This window comes from Gymnoscopelus braueri (genome assembly GCF_963280865.1).
Source record: "Gymnoscopelus braueri genome assembly, chromosome: 14".
In the NCBI taxonomy this organism is placed as follows: domain Eukaryota; kingdom Metazoa; phylum Chordata; class Actinopteri; order Myctophiformes; family Myctophidae; genus Gymnoscopelus; species Gymnoscopelus braueri.
In genome coordinates this window covers 16608765-16630901 of record NC_137619.1, presented here as the reverse complement: position 1 = coordinate 16630901, position 22137 = coordinate 16608765, and the positions used below count along the sequence as shown (strand labels likewise).

The 22137-nt window shown below is 39.3% G+C and overlaps 1 protein-coding gene across 1 annotated transcript; it reads right to left on the bottom strand.

The window, feature by feature from the left end:
- Positions 1-3004: 3004 nt before the first annotated feature.
- Positions 3005-9838, bottom strand: cyp1b1 (cytochrome P450, family 1, subfamily B, polypeptide 1). The gene is made up of 3 exons (XM_080448636.1): positions 9389-9838; positions 7888-8911; positions 3005-6524 (listed from the first exon to the last, which is right to left on the bottom strand). Exons 2-3 carry the CDS (start codon positions 8901-8903, stop codon positions 5912-5914), a joined length of 1629 nt encoding a protein of 542 aa, XP_080304762.1. The 5' UTR covers positions 8904-8911; positions 9389-9838; the 3' UTR covers positions 3005-5911.
- Positions 9839-22137: the final 12299 nt, after the last annotated feature.

Below are 22137 nucleotides of genomic sequence, written 5' to 3'. Positions count from 1 at the left end.
AGGTCATGCCAAAACACAGCATGCTTGCACGCTGGGACATTTGTGTTATGCACCCCGTTCCATGCACTCTTCTTCTCTTTCTCTCCAACAGGGAAGCCTACTTTTGTATGTCGTTTTCCTCATCCATATTTTTGTAGTTAAAACCCTAGTACTATTCTGGGGCTAACGTTCGGTGAAAGTATACCAGATCTACTGTTCACAAAGCATCACAACACAATGTGTTGTGAGCTTATAGATCATATATTTTCTGCAAAGACATTTACGTTTAGATTGAAAAGTCTAGTATAGAGCCCTTGGGGATCCAGTCAACTAAGCATAGGTTTTAAGTGGTTAAAGAGCTGTGAAACAAATGTAGTCAAATGTGACTACAGTGGTTTCACAGACAAACCTGTTGTTTTTCTTTATCTGTGCCGTCCGACGTCTATTAAATAAAAAACGGACTCGCTTTTCTCAAAAGACAGTTTAAAATTGTCAAACTTTACACACTGCAATATTTGAACTCAATGCCTTGAAAGACGCGTCGTCATGTTTTGACGTGTCCACTTGACTCCTCCAATGTGGCTATACAGCCGTTGTAAACAATATACTTGGTTGAGTCCCTCAGGGCTCTATACTAGTGACTTTTCTGTTTTCGCTCTACATTAAAAATAGCCGATTTTACCCTCTGAAAGTGTAAAAGATTTACCATTACGCGTGTATTTTTCTACACCCCTGTGTCTTTTTTGCTGAGCCTTACAGGTCCATTTGACCCATAATGGTAATTTTTTACACATAAATTAAGTCAAATTGATTGCATTTGAGCTTGCCTACACGACCAGGCAGCGTGCAGGGTTTTCAGCTGTTCTTCAGAAGACGCTGACATCTGGATAGAGGCATACCGTAATTACAGACAAGATGTACGAAGAGGTGTTCCTGAAGACTGTTAATAGTGTAGTTGAGAGGGAAACATTATTCACAGCTTTGATGATTGCAGTTCCTCCGCCGCCAATCAGTCTAGGGTTCAGATACGGGATCACATTCAGCAGTAGTCTTGGAGACAGATTTCATACCCACACAGGAACGTCTTCAGTGTTAATTTAACCCTGAGACCCGTAACTGGTACAATTTTACACTCTTTAAAGGAGTTAAAGGATTTAATGTGCAGGATGTTGAGATAATGAGGTCAATTTATAAACGTATTGAGACACCAGGCTACTGTGGTGTTGGCTGCAGTTCCGTATATGTATAGTATGTGTATGTATAGACTACATAATGATCAAGTGGCCACAAAGATGATGTGTACCAATTTGTGTGAGTTTTGGACAAAATCTGTAGGAGTAGTAACACAAAGTGTTTGGAAGACAATGCAAAATGGCGGAAAATATCGTCAGGCGGAATTGGGCGTGGCTTATCTGAGAAGTTGCATCATGATCCAAGGAATCCAGAGGAGAGTTCAAGAGTTACAGGCCAAAATGTAAATTGGCCTGTTACAGCACCACCATGAGGCCAATTTCAAAAATGTGGATTTCACGCTGATCAGTCCAACGGTGCAAGAGATAAGCTGTTTACAGACGGACAGGCGGACAGACTCATAGGGGCGAAAACATAATCCCTCACTCTGGCAGGGATAATAAACGGTAAAATGCTGCAGTCTGTTACTTTCACACCCTACCTAACATTATTACTGTTGAGCTGTAATGGACAGTAAATTTGGGAAGGTGAGATATTTACTTTTTTAATTTCAATACCTCTTGTCAACCATTATTGGTCCTACCCAGCCAAAGCATCTAAATGTCTCAATAGAAGAGAAGGGAGACCACCTCCAACCATCGTTGTTTGTTATATTGTATTACTCTAGCATACAGATTGGTTGAAATAACATTTTATTCACACAATAAAAGGAGTTATAGATTGCAGTATTCTTTTACTCGGTGTACAAATGTAACCACGTTACATTTGTATATACTCTCTGAGTTACAAATGGACAAATTAACATTCTCCCAAACTCCTCAAACACATACAGTAAGTGACCATCATTACATTCTCTCTCTCATAAACTCTGTGACCACTTGGGAAAGTTTCGGCATAAACAGGTGTTAGGCCAGTTTCATTTCTCAGTAATTAATGCTCATGCACTGGGAGTTGTTGCTGCAGCTTCCTGTGATTCAAGAGGGAAAACTAATAAAAGCTAGCCTTGTAATGTTGTAGAGCGGTAATGCATTTCTCAAAGTCAAGATGACATAGTATAGTATTCATATTAAACATAAAAGTGGCAGGTCTCTACTACCAGGCTATTCCTGCAGCAAGTCAAGATCCCAACTGAAATTGTCCCTAGAGTCCACTCATTACTTTCCCTAGTAGAGAAGTGGGGAGAGATGGCGAAAAACTGCACTTGCCGTATCAGTAATCATCTAGTTTCATCTGAATTTGTCACGCACACTAACTTGACTAGCTTAGCTGGCAGAGAACCTCTCGCTGATCAAGTACAGGATGTTCTGGGACGCCAAGATAAAACGCCACACAGGGAAAGGGCTCTCCCAAACACTTCCCTTTTGTTCCCACCTGACCTGGCATGGTGCCCAAAATACAGTACACATCTTCTCAACTCCCTCTTGACAGTGGATGAGACATGTTAATCAGCCTTATGCTTCATCAACCGCGGATTGTGATGGAAAATTACTACAGTATATACACATTTGTTTGCTTTGCTGACATAATCCTTTGTCTAGTTATTTTTCTCTTATATTTTGAGCATATAGTTGCAGAGAATTCCATTCTATTGAAGCTACTATGCAGCCAAGTTGAAGATTATAGTAAGCCTTATGTTACAAGATATGCATTATGCAGGTGAAACCAGATGATTTTGAAGAATCGCAGAATCTCTCTCTTATCTCTCTAAATAATTGAAATGCATGTGATTGCCTTATGTAGTAGTGAATAACAGAAAACCCTTTGTATTATGTTTACCTCCCTGAAATAATATTCCTGTGTTACGCGTTCATAAAATTGCATCAAAGAAATACAAAATGAATAAAATATGTTTATTTAGTATCACTGTACAATATCACTCAAAACAAGTTAGGTTGTCCTCTCAAGAAAGAGGATATGAAGAAATACTCTGAAGAATAACATCACAGCTGTAAGATACAGCTACAGTAAAAGCTTTATCGCTATACAGTGAATATTGTCCTTTTGCTGTACTCATCTAATTTGTGTTATCTGACAAAGGATGCAAGAATTATGACAAGCAGTACATTGCAGTTGACGCACAGAGGGACGAGGGTTGGATGTGTTTTTCAATCAACCACGTATTCTACAATTTACTGTACCACAGTACTGTAGACAGAAACGACTGAAATCGCAGTTAGATTCAACGTGGTGGCGTGAAAGAGTGTCACAAATGAGGAACGTCTAACAACACTAAATGATCACAAACGTGAAAGTGAGGATCTTAAAAAGGTTAATGGCTAAAATCACGTTTTGCTGGATTTTCAATCTGCACTCATAACCTCAGTTTGCGGCAATTCTCAGTATTCCAAGGCTAGAAGGCTTGTAGAGACCAAAGTTAATTTTAAATGTCACACATTTATGTAACAGCCTGGCTCCAGGCATTTTAGGAACAGCCTAGAGCTGTTCCTTTCCTATTGAATGGGGCACTGACTTAACTGAGTCAAACATTTGTTTTGTCTGAACTTATCAAGGGAACTACATAAAGTGTTATACTAGCCATACACTGTGATTCCCCTTTAAATGTTGTTGGATACTCTGGATACAGCTTTTCATTCCACATTTTTAGAGCTTTCCACAACCAGAGATGAGTGCTTGGTGCTTGTCATCTATCGCCGGTTTTTACTTTTTCTGTAAAATGACAGTTTTCTACCATGAATTAGCTGGACGTCTAAAAGTATAAGTCCAATGCCTGGCAGTATGTGTTTGCTTTATGTATTGTATGCATCTGTTGATTAGAGACACAAATTAGATGAAAGCACAACCAAGGATAAAAAAAACACACACCAATTTGACCCTGTTGTTCCAATTATACACTGCAAAATCCTGAGTGTTAATTCAATTGTGCAAGTGTAAAAGATTGACTCTATAAAGGCTCCATTTTGACACTCATTTGAATTAACATTCCGGATTTTGCTGTGTACTTTTTAATTTCTGATAATATTCTGTGTTTGTTTTAAAACTGCACATGAAATAATTTGGTACTGTAACTGGCATCTTCTCTAAGGAACTTAAATAACAGGTTATAAGGTTTTTCAAAGAGCAGCATCTTGGACATTCAAGCTTATATGCAGTGGAACATGAGCAAAATCATTGTGTGTCACAAAAAAAATCTTAATAACACTGATCTAATATAGATCTAACATTAGTAATTTCATATTACATAGTACAGCAGTTGACAGACTAGCAACATTCGTAAGCTACACACGCAGCCAGTTAATGGTTAATGTTTGGTACCCATATGCTCTTTAACCTAGTGAGACTTTGGATCAAAGTCTAGGTCTGTTTTAATTAACATTCAGAAGCATTCTAGGTAAAACATTTGGCATTTGATAGGCCTTATTCCTGAGTAACTATGCATTTGTAGTATGTCAGATGACAAATGGATAAAGATTGAAGCACTACATGTGCATATCAGTCTGTTGTAGAATTATTGCATTGCTTTTGCTCGAGATGGAGTCAGCCCTATATTCCCTTAGCCCGATGTTCCCTCAGTTTTGGGCTGGGGCTGGGATTGGACTTGGCGTTAGTGTTAGGTTACCGTTTAACCACTTAAACCCTAGCGTCCAGATTCTTGGGGGAACATTTGCCAAAAATAGCAGATCTACAAGTTCACAACACGTCACAAAAGCTACACATTGTGAACTTGTAGCTAGGCTATATTTGGCGAAGAGATGTAGATGGGAAAAGACGATGCAAGTACAGTTGCAACTCAAGTCCGTCTAAGAATAGAGTGGTTAAGGTTGAGAGAACATACTAGAGCTGAGAGAATATGGGTACGCTCCCCTCTTGACAGTTATATCACTAGATATCATATAGCTAAATTTACACAAGCTTAATGAATTTCTGTTTCATAATATATGTATTCTGCCACAGTACTTTACAGAGTGAATTCCAGTGTTTACACTTAATAGCCAGGATGTATTATAGCAGCTATTCTAGCTAATAGTCGGTGAGATTATGGAAATCGTGGTCAGTAAAGATTTCAACGGCTTTGGGCTGACGGAAGCCCTTACAGAGGGTTAGCTTGTGTTTAATAGATATACAGATTAGGGTTCAATCTGATATGTTGTAGTGGAGTCTACTTGAATTCTCCCCTAACTACAGAAACCACAGTGTAATATCTGAATGTCATATTTATGTCTGAATCTCAGTAGTGCATATTTGAATGCAGTTCTTTGCAAACCCAAAGTGTGTCCTAATTATTTAGTGTCAAACTAACAGTACAACATTGTCAGGTCCAATACACCATATATGTTAACTCCAGCATCCCCAATAGGTCGGAATCCGTTAATTCAGTAAAGACCCTCATTCAATTTGCATTAGTTGTGCTGTTTGAGTGTATCATGAGCAACAAATTAAAGAATCATCTATGCCTCCTGCCTAATTATGCAATTGGCTTCCATTGCATACAGTACATGATGGGTTTTTTCATGATGTGTCCAGTGAGAGAGAGACCAATGTCAACGCAATACTTGGAAAAAACAACCGTGTCTCTAGAATCAGTCCTGTGAAGCAGTAAAGAATGACTTTCGCCTGAGTTTTCAGCTTACGTATAAATATATATTTCAAAGTTATTTAGCTGACACCTGATTGCATGCAGGTGCTGAGTCTCTTCAGTGTATTGTCCTGCCAACCTTCATTGTTTATATTGTAGTTACATGCCTGCATTATGTTTATTTACATTTTTTTTGCTTCTTCTTTGTCAGTCTGATCTATGTCCACCAACGTCCTCCCGGGTCCCTCCATTCATTGACTGCCTGCTAGCCTCGTCCAGCAGATCCATGTTGTCTCGTAGAGACACCGCTATGGAGTAAGCATGGGGCTTCAAAGTCAGGCCATAGTCATAGTCCATAGTAAGTTGCTTGGTCGGGTCTGAAGTGATGTGGCATTGATGAGCCAGCAGGGAAGTAAAAAGGAACAACTGCATCTTGGACAAGTCCTCCCCTATGCACCTCCGCTTCCCCAGAGAGAAGATAAGCACACTGCTCGTAAGGTCTTTGTTCAGGGCTCCATCCTGGTCCAAGAAGCGCTCTGGGTGAAAGGTTTCCGGGTGCGACCACATGGCTGGGTCGTGGTTGATGGACCACTGGTTGACAAAGACGACAGTGTTCTTTGGTAGGGAGTAGCCCATGATAGAGGTTTCCGTGGTGGTAGAATGGGGGATGGTGAGCGGCACAAAACTGGTGAAGCGCATCACCTCATAGATGAAGGCCATGACATAAGGGAGCTGCTGCTGGTCCTCAATAGTGGGAAGACGACTGCGGTCCACCACCTTGTCCACCTCCTGCTGGAGACGGAGTTGCAGCTCAGGATGCCTACATTGACAGGTGAAACCTACGGTTTACATCCCAACAGAGTTCACACACAGAGTGACAGCGAGTGTATGTTATCATGAGACAAAGAAAACACACATAAGCCTAATTATTATAGATGACGTTTGATAGTGTTATCGAACATAGGCTATAGGGCATAGCAGTGGCGGACATTTGGTGGTGCCACAGATAGAAAACCCACTCATTTTCCCCATAGAGATTTCCGAAAATATTTATATACATTATTTTATCCTGGTGAATCATGAGCATAAAACATTTGATTCTGTGTAAACAAATAATTGAATATTTAATTATGTAAATAAATACCCTTTTTTTGCGGTTTTCAAATATGCTTTGACAAAGAATCAAATGTTTTATGGTCATGCTTGACCAGGAGCCTGTATGGCTCCTGGTCAAGCTGGTCAAATCTCCAATATTTTTGGAGATTTGGAAGGGTTTTCTATTTGTGGCACCACAAAATGGCCGCCACTGCTGTGCCCTATGGGCCATATTAATCACTAATATGTGCTAACAAGCGCATTTTTTATGCTGCTTACTGTTGTGCCTTTTCTATTCAAGTGTCTGAATAATGTCATTTGAGATACAGTATCAGAACAGCAGAGATGTGAAAATAGTCATAATAAACTTGCATTAAGATACAAACTGAAGTTCATGAGCTAACTGGGCACAAGAATCACTTACACTGGCATGCAGTTATCAGCATGTGCTCTCTGATGTTGTGTTAGATCCTGCCTGGGCACCTAATACCCAGTAGGTTATTATTACATAACAGTGTTATACTGTAGTGCCTGACTGTACCTATAGGTTTATGGAGTTTGGAGCTATAACAGGGTGAAGAGCTACTGATCTACTTTCATGGCATCATTACTTATGTTGTAGGCTACCTTATTATTTTAACAACCGTTATCCTACATTTAAAATGTAAAAACAAATATATTATATTAATTATTATATTGTTATTATATTACATATACTATATATTATAATATTTAGTGTATTTATTTCGAATATTTGATAGGCTGGTTCATTGGTTCTCAAAGTGGGGTCCGGGGACCACCGGGGGTCCTTGGGGGAGTACCATGGGGTCCCCAGCAAAATTAGTTAATATAGCGTCACAATCATTTTAACCACTTTAATATGATATTTTATACTTTAGCTATTCATAAATAGCAGATCTACAAGCTCATGACACTTCATGCCATGCTAATGTAGATAGATGCTATTTTTGAAAAATCCCTGGCACAAAATATTTTTGAGATGGGGGGGTCCGCAGCCAAATAAATATCATTTTGGGGGTCCTTGACATGAAAACGTTTGAGAACCACTGGGCTGGTTTATTACCTACCTCACAAGTATCAGGACGATCCACTGAAGTGCCGTCGACAGGGTATCTTGGCTTGCTCCAAATATATCGCTCAGAGTGGGGGGCACATAGTCCTTTCCAACGGGGACCCCTCCGACAGACTGTCTCAGCTGGTCCATCGCCAGTATAAACGCATCCGTCATGTCCCTGATTGCGCTCGACTGGATGGTTTTTCTGTGCTGAGCGACTTTATCTCCAATAAAAGCGCTGAATTCCTTATTGAGAGTTTTAAAGTTCTCAAATATGGTCTTGATGGGGTTGGGGAAGTACTGGAGCCAGGGCATCACGTCCACTATGCTCCCGGCGCCCACGGTCCGCGTGAACTGGTCGTTGCGACCCACCACCTGCTTGAACTCCTCGTCCTCGTACGAATAGCGCTTTCCGAAACACACGGCGCTGATGATGTTGGCGGTGGACACCACCAGGTATGTCATGGGCTGGAAATACCGGTGTTGCCGCGTCTCCATCAAGAACCTCTGGAACAGCTCCCTTGCCTCGCAGACGACGTGGTTCTCGAACGCCTTCTTGGTGTGGATGTTGTTGGTGGAGAACATCCGCACCGTGGACTGGGCCACCTTGCGGTGCACCTTCCACCACTCGGTGACGGTGGCGAAGGCGAGCCCGTCGCCGTTGGAGACGTACTGGAACGAGGTGAAGTCCGGTCTGCCGGCGAAGTCGGAGCCCCTCTTGATGAGCGCCTGTCGGATCGAGTCCCCGTTCAGCACCACCACGGTCCGGCAGCCCAGTTTGATCTGGAAGACGTTGCCATATTTCCGCGCCATGCGCGTCAGCGTGAGGTGCGGCGCCTTGCCGAGCTGCGCGGCGTTCCCGATGACGGGCCAGGGGAAGGGTCCGGGCGGAGTCGGACCACCGCCGTGGATGCTCTGGCGTCGGAACCACCAGCGCCACAGGTGAACGGAGAACAGAAAGGTGACGGATGCCAGCAGTACAGTCAGTGACGACGATGGCTTCTTGATCTCATCCCAAAAAACATCCATGGTAGATCCTAAAGGCATTTAATGATGAAATTACGCACAGATTATGTCAGTGTACGGGTCTAATTAACTGATACAGATGACTCACATTCATAATCATGGTTAAGTTACAGTAGCCATGAATATTACATTGATTGATTGATTGATGGAATACTTAACAGTTTGCCCAAAAAAAGCACAGAAAGTAGGCTACAGTTCTATACAAAAGGATGCCAAAAGGATTAAACCCTAGAAAGCATTAAATGTTTCATTAAACCTTTTGATGAATTGAATACACATGGACCCAAATGGAAACAAGCCATAGTGCTTTCTTGGGTTTTAATCCTTTTAGCAGACCTTGTATAGAACTGTACTTTATGTGCTTTTTTTTCTTCTTTTGTTAATAAAGTATTCAATCAATCAATCAAGCATTATGGCTTGTTTCCATTGGGTCCTATTGAATTAATCGGAAAGAAAAAAAAGAAACATAATTGGAGGATGTTGAGTACCTGGATGTTAGTCCTTATGTCCTCGGTGATAAATAGCAGCAGCAGCGTTTTGACTGATTGATCCAGGCTGGTTCTTTTATTTCATCCCATTTCAGACAGATTTGTTTTTTTGTCCATGAATTGATGTGGGTTTTACATTTTGACCTGAAGACAGTTTGACGCCAACACACAAAACCCCTGCAACAAATCCTTAAATGCAGATATTATTAGGACCGAATAAACCACAGCTGCTTCATCTGAGGTCTATGTGAAAGCAGTGGACCATGTTCTCCTATGCTCTCTCTCTCTCTCTCTCTCTCTCTCTCTCTCTCTCTCTCTCTCTCTCTCTCTCTCTCTCTCTCTCTCTCTCTCTCTCTCTCTCTCTCTACTCATATAGCCTTTGCTTTATCATTCATCCAAAACAGTGCAGCATCATGTCTCGTCAGCGTCTGAGTCCTGGTTTGTTACAGTGGGTGGGTTTGTTGCATAGGGTGTGGGTGTCACCCCCCCCCTTCTCTCCCTCCCTCCCTCCCTCCCTCTCCCCTCCCTCTCTGTGTGCATCCTCTGTAATTCAATGGTTGAATGTGTGCAGAATGTTGCCTCCCTCGTTGTTGTAGAGGCGAGAGAGATCTTTGTTATTGCCAAGCACAGTAGCCTATCCCAGTGGTTCTCAACCTGTGGGTCGGGACCGCCAGGGGGGTCCCCACATGATTTGGGGTATCAAAAAAAGAAAGAAAAGGGAGACTATTATTGAAAGTAAACAACAAACTATACAGAAACTGGTCAAACATTGGCCAAATTGTCAAATAAGAAGAAAGAGGCACACATTTTTAAAATAGCAGATCTACAAGCTCACAGCCTGCAAAGCTTGTAGATCTGCTATGCACAATATGTATGTGTGGAACCGAAAATGTAATGCCTCAACTCCTACATTCCAAGTGCTTATCAGGGGTGGGGGTCCCCAGTTCAATTATTTTTGGGGGTCACGGCCTGAAAAGGTTGAGAACCACTGGTCTAAACCGTATCAGTAAAATCAGCCGTGTCAATTTAACTCTTTTGGTTACGTTTGTTTTGTCCATTTTCACTCAGTTACAACAAATGGATGTTTGACACTGCGTGAGTGTGAGTGTGAGCTTTATTTTCTAGGTATATTTATAACAACTGATGGTGCCTCTGCAGCTATAAATAGGCTAAGCGTCACAACATATTATAAATGTGTCAAAACATATATATCGTTAAATATTCTCATGGCATTATTATTATAGCCTATTATTAGGCCGTAATTATGATATTATATTGACAAGTTAGCCTATTGCCTGATCGGTGCATGATACACAGCTGCCTAGCTGCCTATAGGTAATTATGATTGTTATATTTAGTTAAATAAAATAAAATGAAACATTGTTGCGTATTTGTTTGCTGAGCAGTAGGCTATCTGATATAGTTATAATTATAAAACTCGTAAATGTAATTCTCCAAATATTTGATTCATGAAATTCTTTTGAAAAATCATTGAATTTTATTTTTAATTCATGAAAAAAAAAACGTAGCTTACTTGTAACTTACTTGTGACCCATAAAAATTGGTCCGCGACCCAAAGATTGGTCCCGACCCACTGTTTGGTAAACAGTGCTATAGATAATATTTTGATATTCAAGCTCCCTTTAGTTAGCATCAATATCTAAATAATACATGTGCAGCAGTTAGATCTGGCAGTGTATGAGTGTTAACATGATTTAGTGTTTATTGTATTGAAATATCATTAGCCTACATATAGCCTACCTTTGATTTAAAGACGCATATGGCCTTTGTGGATATTATGCTTTGAGTTTTGCTGATAAGTTTGAGAAATAAGGCTGCGTTTTATTATCAAGCCACCAGGAGGTGGAGAGCCCCACGATCTTGCGCAATAATGTCACTAATTAATTGATACAACATTCGTTTAAATGGTATAGGCTGTTCTGTGATTACTAGTAATAGGCCTTCGTGTAGGGGTTCTGCAACACTGTGTACCAAAATGTTATAATATAGGCTCTCTGGAATTTGATCATTATCATCTGTTTAATACAATCATAATGATTTAAAAAATGAAATACAATTTGAGGTGATCTAATCAGTGGTTTTAAACCTTCTCAGGCCGTGACCCCCTGAAATAATCCTATTTGAAATGGGGACCCCCACCCTGATAAGCACTTGGAATTGTAGGAGTTGAGGCAATACATTTTGTTTGACTTGGTTCCACAGTAAATATTGTGAAAAAAACAGCTGATCTACAAGCTCACAACGCCTCTCGCGTTGCCAGGCGTTGTGAGCTTGTAGATTGGCTGTTTTCACAATGTTTGCCTCTTTCTTATATTATTTGACAATTTTGGCCATTGTTTGACCAGTTATTATAGTATAGTTTGTTGATTACTTTTGATGCAGTAATGTTTTTTTTCCTTTTCATTCCTTTTTTTGTTGAGATATTAAAATCCTTAAATTGTGGCTTCACTGTCATCTGGGGACACCCACAAAATCATGTGGGGACCCCCCTGGGGGGTCCCGACCCACAGGTTGAGAACCACTGGTATAAGGGTAAGAATAGGTTTTCATCAAACATTAAGTGTAGGCTATGCGTCATTCATGGTCCCTCTTGGTGTGATCTTATAGCCTATAGATTCAGCACCATGGATAGCGCTTTACAGATGAAGCCATGTTAATACTCTGGCCTTATGACCTTCAATTTAATAATATACTGTATGCTCTTCGACGGGTTTCCCCCCGTTGTTATAAATAGGCCTTCCTTTCTACCGCGATTTTTTTTGATAGAATGTGACATTTTTCACAAATCCGTTTCACAAATATTAGAAAACCGTTCGATGATGAATTTGTTAAGCCTTGCAAGAATGGCCCATAATTATGCTAGAAAGTGATGTATCATGTATGCGTATGCCTACAGTAGTTTATAGTAGCCTATATAGCCTAGGCTACTTAATGGAGGTTAAGTGTGTATGTTATTGTTTTTTTTGTTGCTGAAATCTGAGTTTCATTGGACTTTATGCGTTTTTTAGACCGAGACAACGGCTACGAGTAACAAATAATAGCGAGATAGGCCTGGCCTATACTTTACTGTTTCTCCGCCAATTCAACTGATCATTGAACTGGCGATCATTCTTTCCTTGACTATACATTAGAATATGAATAGATTTTCTTATTATTTATTATTATATTCACTAACAGAATCATTAGACCTACTGCTACTGTTGCTTTGACAGGCCTTACATTTGCAATTGAACTTAGTGAATTAGGACGCTCCGCCGTTGTCCTGCAGTCTCCTGGAGGAGACTATCAAGATCTCATAGTGTGTAATCCTGCTTTGTCTGTCTGTAGAGTGTAGGGGGGAGCTGCATGCTACAGGGGAGGGAGTGATGGATGGTAGGGATGGGACGATAGGAAAGTTACGAGTAGGCTATTGTGTCAAAAAGTGATAATCAAAATATGCTTAAAACTTAAAATGCCACTTAACCACATGAACCCCCAGCATCCCTATTCTGGGGGGAACATTCGCTCAAAATAGCCTATCTACAAGTTCTGAGCTTGTAGATAGGCTATTTTGATGAATTGTGTAGTGTGAAATAAGAGAGTAGGCCTACCAAATGCGCTCTTTACAGGTCCGTTTTATCAAGTATTAAGTGGTACTCGAATTTGCAGCTAAACAAAAGATAATTCATCCTAGTGTATGACAGAGTATAGGCTACAATTTCATCATACATACATGTGAGTGTTCTTTTATTACGATAAACGATTATCGTCCCATCCCTATGGATGGATGGACGGACGGACGGATGGATGGATGGGGATGGCCCATCCATCTGTCAGTGCGTCATTTATTTCTCCATTAATCTATTTGTTAATACATTCTTTGAAGCCATAATAACAATTCAATATACTTAGAATGCTTTATAATTTGCAGTATAACACTGTATTTTTTACATATCTATACTTAGTCTTGAATACTCATAATGCCTTATAACAATAACCATAACAAATTATAAAGCATTTTATAATGACTAAAGAAAAGTATAGCATGAAATCAAAAGACACCAAACATTTTCATTCCTGTCATTAATTTAAATAAATACCCCAAAGACCACTTTATAATCACACTATAATACAGGGATTATAATGTATTATAAATGTGTTTGTATAATGTATTATAACTATGAGAATTATACTATGCTGACCCTTAAAAAATGTATGTGAGTGTACAGAAATATAATATTATGATACTTGACTGGGGACTGGGGAGGCAAATGAGGACAGACATTTAATGAGAAAAGAGGACAGACATTTGAGGACAAGCCCTAACATTACCGTTCACCCTTTACCTTTCCACATGACCCCTCATTAAAAGGCAAAAAAAAATGTAATTATGTTTTATACTTTTTGAAGTATTTAACTTTAATTCAATTTCATTTACATGCAAGTCAATAGGGCTCTGATCGAGCTGAACCCATGCCCAGTGTGGAGTCATACATTGATATGTCATAGACGACTGACATCATAGACGACTGAAGGTCACAAGCTGGCTAAGTCCTACATCCAGTTGGAGCCACGCCGTTCCCATGTGGATCCGAGATCCACATGATTAGATTTTTGGTGTGTGTGTGCGTGTGTGCGTGCATGCGTGTGTGTGTTGGCCAACAAAGCACAGTCAACGGTCAAACTAGTGATCCTGAACATCCCTGGTCATGAGACACTTTGGGTGCTTTATGAGCTTGTGATGTTTGGGGTATTGTCTGTTTCGCTTAAGGGAGACATATTTAGTGCTTGAATGGCAAAGAGGAATTCCATCCACAGGTTATCTTACAACAGTTCATTTATCAGGGCTCCTAAGCAATTAGTTTCCCTTGTTTTCGCTTCTATCAGATATAATGTATATCTATGGAGGGTATGAGATTATGGGAATGAGAATTTGTTCATATACCTACACTAACAAACCTACACGATTAAATTCAAAGTTAAGTTAAGTTTTAAAAAAAAAAGTAAAAATAAATCTGGTTTGAAAACCAGATAGAAAACTTAAAATAATTATCAGATATTTGTGTGGGCCAGCCTATGGACGGAGTAAACCTGGCTGCTTAACTACTTAGAGCAAAACAATACTTTTGGTAGAGGTTTGGGTTGTGTAGTTACATGAAGCCGGGTTTTGTAATGTTATTGCTTTATTTGTTTTTTTGTGTGTGCTAAAAGAGTGACTTTCAGATCTCACAGTCTGCAGTGAAAGTCATTGGGCAGCATCTTTTGAATTATCAATTTCTAATCAACGGAGCAACTATTGAAAATATCTGGCCAATATTTGGAGTTACATCATGGCATGGCAAGGTATCTACAACCCAGATCTCTACCAAAGTGTCATTGTGCTTTTAAGCCTGACTTATACAGTACTTTGTCGTACGACAGTGTCGTACAACGCACCAAGATGCGACACGTTGTGAGCTTGCAGATTTTGGGGAAGGGGGGGATAACATATTTGTAAATGTTAACCCTTAATGACATGCCCAAAAGAGGGATGCTGGGTTCAATGTGAGTTTAACACACTGCTCGTGTTGTGTTTGAAGTCAGGACTAGTAGTGTCTACTCTGTCTTGAGCCCACCCCAAATCTAGCACTGCCTCTGAGAATCGTTTACACACTGGTTTCCTATTCTTTTTGAGTGACAGCTCAACAGCTCATCGCGTGTGAGCAAGCATGGAGGAGCTCAGAAAGGTGTGTGTGTAACGAGTGGCTTAGAATGAGAAGATGCACTGAAAGTATAGTTCAGTTTCAAAAGAAGAAGACTCAAAATTCAAGACTCTTTATTGTTACATTCCATTATATCAGTAAAAACAATAGCATTCCTGGTTTTCAGCTCTTCGACATTGTGGCAACATGAAAATAGCAAAAATGGCAATAAAATAACAATAAAAACTTAGTTAGTTTGGCATTTTAAATAAATAGTACAAACATATTATACAATAACAAGTGCACTAGTGGTTTTGTTAGGTGCATGGGTCCTACCTTTATAAATAAATAAAAGAGTCAAGATGCCTGGTATCTATTGTTTCGGGTACCGCCTGGTCCTTTGATGACACAAGCATCTTCTCTCTGATTGTGCGTATAACTGTGGTCTGATCCCTGTGTTCCTGGCAGAACCACTTTACCACCAACCTGTGTGTCAATGAACTTCTCCCCCTGATATCAAAGTACAATTACCACCACCTTGAAATAAGTGTCTACGACTCCATTCAGAATTCCTCGACAGTTATATACACACACACACACACACACACACACACACACACACACACACACACACACACACACACACACACACACACACACACACACACACACACACACACACACACTGTGTGCGTGTGTGCGTCATGTGATGTTAAATGATATGAATAATATGTTTTGTGTTTTGCTATTCAATTTGAGCCATGCTGGGGCAGAGTAACTTCTTTCTTGGAATATGTTACATCATTTGCAAATGAAATGAGCGTGATAGATGAAGAGTTTTGATTTATGTGTATAATTAATGGAAGCGTGTGCAGGGTCCTCAGAAGAGGTGTGCACCTCACCAAGCTTACAAGGCTTATCTTAGCCTCACAATCTGTGCTGTGAACTACTGAGGGGGAACAGGAGAACAGAGAGGACTGCTTTAGGCTATTCTAAAAGTGTGGAGCAGAGTCACGCACATGTGCTCCATCATAGGGGTGACATGCACAGAGAACGCCGCTGACAACTTCACTAACCACAGATAAACATTCACACAGTCGACTCACACGTAGGTCTACAGAAAATAAGGGCTATATCTATCATATGTTTCAAAATATAGAAAAAAGAACAAGGCTGAAAAATATATACAGTAATTATATATACTGTTTATAAAAATAAGTTGGAGAAAATACATTTCCACTTTTCAAAATAGTACAATGTTGTGAAAATATGTCCAAAAAAAAAAAGAAATTCTACTGGTCAAAATAGTACATCTGTTATCCAAAGTAAAAAATATATACTCACAATTTGGGGTGTAAATTGTTTGTTATATTCTGATGTGAAATATTTACAGTATGGGATGGAAACAATTACAGAATAGAGTTACAAATTACATATCAAATGAAACGGTTTGAAGTGTCTTGTGTATACATGGACATAATATTATAAATACAAATGTCACAGTCCTGTTGCAGAATTCCTAGAGGATAAGCACAGTTTTAAAGCCTAACGTTGATAAACTTACATCATACATAACATGAATAGAAATGTGAATACAAGTCTTTGAAATATAGCAGCATTTTTTATGTTATTCAGAAATAAACATAGCATGAACAATTTCTGCAGAGTAAAAAGTAGGATTTTACTGTGTGAGTCCCTATGTAGGTGCTGTTGATACATGTTCAGATGTGATTGAGAAGATACAAATGTGTGTTATTTATCAATAATTTTGACTTGTGCCTATGCAGGATAAAGTAAAGTATGTAACAATACATCATAAGTAGATTTCAAAGAGATTTCTGAATACAGTATGACTTGTATTACCATGTATTACCATGCACTTTCTTCCTTCAAATGACACAATAATGTCTGCATTACTCCATCAAGTATTGGTGCTTTCAGGTTCAAGCCAAATCCAGGCAAAGATCAGTCTGATCATATCTTCCTGTGAGCTTTAGAGGACTAGGACTACAGTACTAACTTTCTGTAATTTGACTGGAAAGATATAATGCATGAACACACATGGACATATACACAAACTCATACATGCATGCACACACACAGACACACCCACATTCTCTCTCTCTCTCTCTCTCTCTCTCTCTCTCTCTCTCTCTCTCTCTCTCTCTCTCTCTCTCTCTCTCTCTCTCTCTCTCTCTCTCTCTCTCTGTCTCTCTCTCTCTCTCTCACTCACTCACTCACTCACTCACACACACGCACACGCACACACACACACACACACACACACACACACACACACACACACACACACACACACACACACACACACACACACACACACACACACACGCACACACACACACACACACACACACACACACACACACACACACACACACACGCATATACCAGGACTGTCTGTATGGCCCCATCTTGTTAATTACTTTATTCTAGAGATGAAACAACCAGCCGCTGTGAGATTGGGCCGACCACAACCAAACCAAACTTCCTGGCGATGAGTCAGGGAGTTGAGCATTGGGGCAGGCCCTTTAACTGTGGTCCAACTGTGGGCGCCTCATTACGACTGAATGACCCCCGTGACTTGAAATGTCAAACTGTCCGACAACAAACCCCGCAACCCCCGGCTCTCCCGAATTTTGCCAGAAGACTGCAAATCCTGTGTGCATGTTTGTGGGTTTTTTTTTACCAACGGCAGAAAAAATGTCAACCTTAGTTCATGAAAAGAGAACGATGCTAATGAGCCTCTCAAGTATCCTAATGACCTTGCAGATTAACCGAGTGCTCATTGAGGTACCTCTATCTGTATGGCTTTTTTTGTGTCTGGCCAACTGTTATGGAGGCCCTGGCTAAAGCGCAGTCAGCAGCCCGTGAAGGCGTCTCCCTTCATTCTCACACTAAAAGGGCATTTTCCCTCTAAATTCTGAATTAGCGTGCATACCACATTTTTTGTCATACTGCAGGAAGACTGCTTTGTCGGAAATCTGTGGAGTTCAGTTGAACTGCTCGTACTTTGGGATGAATTGGAGGCGTATTGAGTTTTCCACCGCATGACTGTGCTTTCAAAAAGCACGCCAACTCTAAAAGCTTTGCCCTCGTCTACCCTTGTAACTGTTGTCATCAGTCATTGTTTTTAATTGAAAAGACTGATTTGGACTTCTTGGGAAAAAAGAATGTCTGTGACAAAGGAAAATAGCTGCTAATGAAGGCTGAGGTTTACTGTGTGAACTGGATGAACTCAGGATAGGCCTATGGGAAAATTAATCATGACGTTAAGTAGCCTATGATAATGACTGACGAATAAAAAATAGAAATCTCAGTGTTAATCCTTGAGTTCTGTCCTTGAGTTTTGTCCAAGCTATCCAGCTTGTAGACATGGACCTATCAGTGCCCTTTGTACGAATCATTTTGCAAAGAATGTTCAATGGAATGGTATGTTTGTTTGTGTAATATTTCCTGTAGGAAATTATGACCTCCACTTGAACCAGTAAAACTAGCACAATTTCACCTATTGCCAAAGTAGGTGGAACAATCAGGAAGTTTATTAAAACCAACAATTAACCTGAACTTAAATCCACTTTAACTACATTAGCCTCGTGTGTACATTGAAGGCTGAATGCCAGCAGAGCACCATTTTGAGTATACTTCCAGACATGATAATAAAGCGCTGCGGCTGATGATGCCTAATCTAGTCTCTGCATGATGACATGTTGCTATTCTAACCCAAACTGGGTCTGTCATTAAAAGTCACTGAAGCTTAGCTATCTCGCCCCTTGTGTTTATCTCTCCCCCCCTGTGTGAGGTGAAAGGTGAAGCAATGCTCAAAGGGGAGCTAAGCCTCTCCTCCACGACCCCCTCCCCAGGCCCGTCTTTGGTGTTTTCACAAGCAGGTAATGATGACGGACAGTCACGCACGATGGGCTGCGGCCTGCGGAGGTGGAAGTCACGCAAGGTGCCGTGTCTTATCTGCTTTATATCCTGATAATAACCACAGCATAATGAGCAATCTGAAAAGAGGGTATAACAACACTGTCACGATGAGCACTGATTAGTCCAACAGACAAGTCTGTGGCTACACTTCAAAAATATCTTTATATGTCAATTTAGATCCCTAGAAAATATAGTATTGGAACATAGCAAAAGCAAAAGCTCCATGGAAAATTGTACATTGAAAACCTTGAAATTAATGAATAATATCATTTATAGACATAATTAATTTAATACACATTGCATTTTATCTGTATTGTCGGCTTCCTTTTAGAATTATCTCAAACTAATAAATGCATGCCATCAGATAAATGTAGGGTTACATTGTTACAGTTTTGTTGTTTTGTGGTCACAGCAGGGAAGAGTTAGAATTTTCAAATATTAGAATAGTTGTGCCAGAGTCAAATACATGTTATCTTACTTTATGTATGAATGGTTTAGTTACACAGCGATCTAAAAGATGCACATGCTACTGTTTTATTTCCTGTTTATAACAGCTGATTGATAGGCCAATGCAATGCTGTTAATATAGGCTATAATAATAATAATTATTATTATTATTATTGTTATTATAATTGTATTATATATTTTTTCATTCGTTTTTTATTTTTGTCCCTGAGCTGATCAGCATTCTGAAGGATTATATGATTTGCCCATTCTATATGCAATACCTTATGAATTTAATGATCCATTCTATTTAACAGAATTTGGTGTAGTTTTTTTGTGTGTTTTGTTTTCCTCCAGAATATTTGAATAGTCATTCTTAAGAACAGTAGAATGTTCTAAAAACATTTCAGTCAGTCATGCACATGATGACATTGTAGTTTACAGTGTCATTCTTAATGGCCTGGAACAGTACAAACAAATGGAATAGGCCAAGCAGTTCTCTGGAGCATTAAGCTGTGACATATTTTGCCAGCCATGTGAAAATGAAGCGTGCAGGCCTATACAATTGTGCAGCCACAATTGTGGGGCAGTCTGATTTGGGAGGCCATGGTGGAATTGGATCAGACATATGTGATGGAAAAAGACAACAGGAGTATTAGTTTTCGAGTCTTTCATGCGTGATGTTGGATCACCACTGATGGTCTTCTGATACTAAATTGTTAATTCACAACTCCTCCTAAATGGTCTCGTCACAAGAATTGGGATGGTATAATCCATAAATTTCTGTTTGCTTTCCCATGGATGCAACAGACCTTTAGTTTCTCATTTGAGACATTGGGGGAGATTTAAGTTTTCGAATAGTATTGTAAACCTTTTCCGCAACACTTCTTGGAGTTGGAAATTGGTGTGATGAACTCTACGAGACCATTATAACTGACCAGATTAGAAATGATTCCATTGATTTAACAGAGATTACATGGCTGATAATGGGTTGCTTGTGTGCATGCTTTGATTTTCAATGCTTTGAGGTTTCATTGCCCACTGTTGTAATTTGAGGGCACTTATTGCCACGAAGTTGTTTTATTTCTGTGAGGACATTGCATAACACTATGCACATTGGGATATGGGTTAAATATCAACATTTTACTTGCGCATATTGTAAATATGTTTCTTAAAGAACAACTTTGCAAAAATATGGGACAAATGGTCACATAATGGACCACATTTCACAGTTAAAACACTCGTTATTGTGCAGGGTAGCACTGTCTGTGAACTTAGGTACTTTTAAGCAAAGCTTTCATAATTGTATTTATCTATGGTTGCTTTTGTATAATCCTCAATTTAAAAATCACAACATAGTTGTATAGCAGTACCATGTGTTGAAAGCATTGTATGGCAATGAGTAACTCACAGAATAACCCGTTGTGTCACTTTAACTCTGAAAGGATGTTGTGAAAATGTACAGTATTATGAAAAACGTATGTACATCTTGCAGATGTCTGGATGTGATGCTTTGTGAGCTTGTCAATTGGTTATTTTCCCTCTTCGTTGTATGTCAAAGTATAGGCTGTAGGGCTTAAGTGGTTAACACTCTGGATTGTGGAAGGCAGCGGAGATCCCCTCCCTTACAAGAAGTCCCTCATAACAATCAGTTCAGATGCTGTACTGTACTGTATGTTCTCAGCTTATTGTTTCACAGGGGATTGGTATTTCCTCTGAGCCAGCGGTTGCTGCTGATATGGTATTCAGGGCTGATCAGATAGCATCCTATAGAGGCAGATTACGTCAGGCTTTACTGGTACAATATTGTATTTTTATTGAGTGTTTTTTCTATTTCATTTACTGGTCAAAACCAAATACTTATATGAACATTTCCTGTTTTATTACTTGTTTTATTTCATTTAGATTTGTTCTTATTTGTCATTTCAGAATAATTAAATTTTAACAGGACTGCACAATTTGATGAAACGTTAGTATTATATAGTAAGTAATACATACATATAGGTGTGTGTGTGTGTGTGTGTGTATATATATATATATATATATATATATATATATATATATATATATATATATATATATATATATATATATACATTTTCTTTCTTAAATTTGTTTTGCCCCTATGAAGACATACAGTAAGTTGAAAGGTTAGTAGACTAAATATTTTGGAATAGTGTGGCTCTATCTTATTTTTTCCTCTATGGGTTTAAACAAAAATAATCATAATTTCTGAAATGTTCCTGTTTAGAAGATTTTAGTGACAAAGAGTTTGAAGCCAGTGTGTTCATATAGAAAGATGTAGCCGAGGTCAAAGGTTCACTAAGGAGCCTTGAGGCATCTTGCAGATACTAACATGTTTGTGTCAGCCTTCATGTTGTGTTAACGAAACAGACATTTATGATGTCCAAAACTCAACAGAGTTAAATATATAAAGTTATTTATTATGCTGTTACTGCACATACAGTACATAATGCAGACTGTGTGAATGACAGATGTATACTGTAGTCAAAGATTATTGAAAAATATTCTAAAGATGAATGAAAGGGGGAAATAATGTCTTTCAAAATGTATTATTCAATGTTAAAATAAAAACTTAATTGCTCAATAGAAAAGAAAAAGAAAAAAAATATATCAATACATCAAAATCACCGTCCAACAGCCTTATTAAAGTAA

What these genes read in the sequence shown, in the direction of transcription:
- cyp1b1 (XM_080448636.1), bottom strand. Translation starts at nt 8,903, where the DNA reads ATGGATGTTTTTTGGGATGAGATCAAGAAGCCATCGTCGTCACTGACT. An exon ending in ATCGTCCTGATACTTGTGAG is followed by an intron (nt 6,525 to 7,887) that starts GTAGGTAATAAA and finishes CTGTCAATGTAG; the next exon opens with GCATCCTGAGCTGCAACTCC.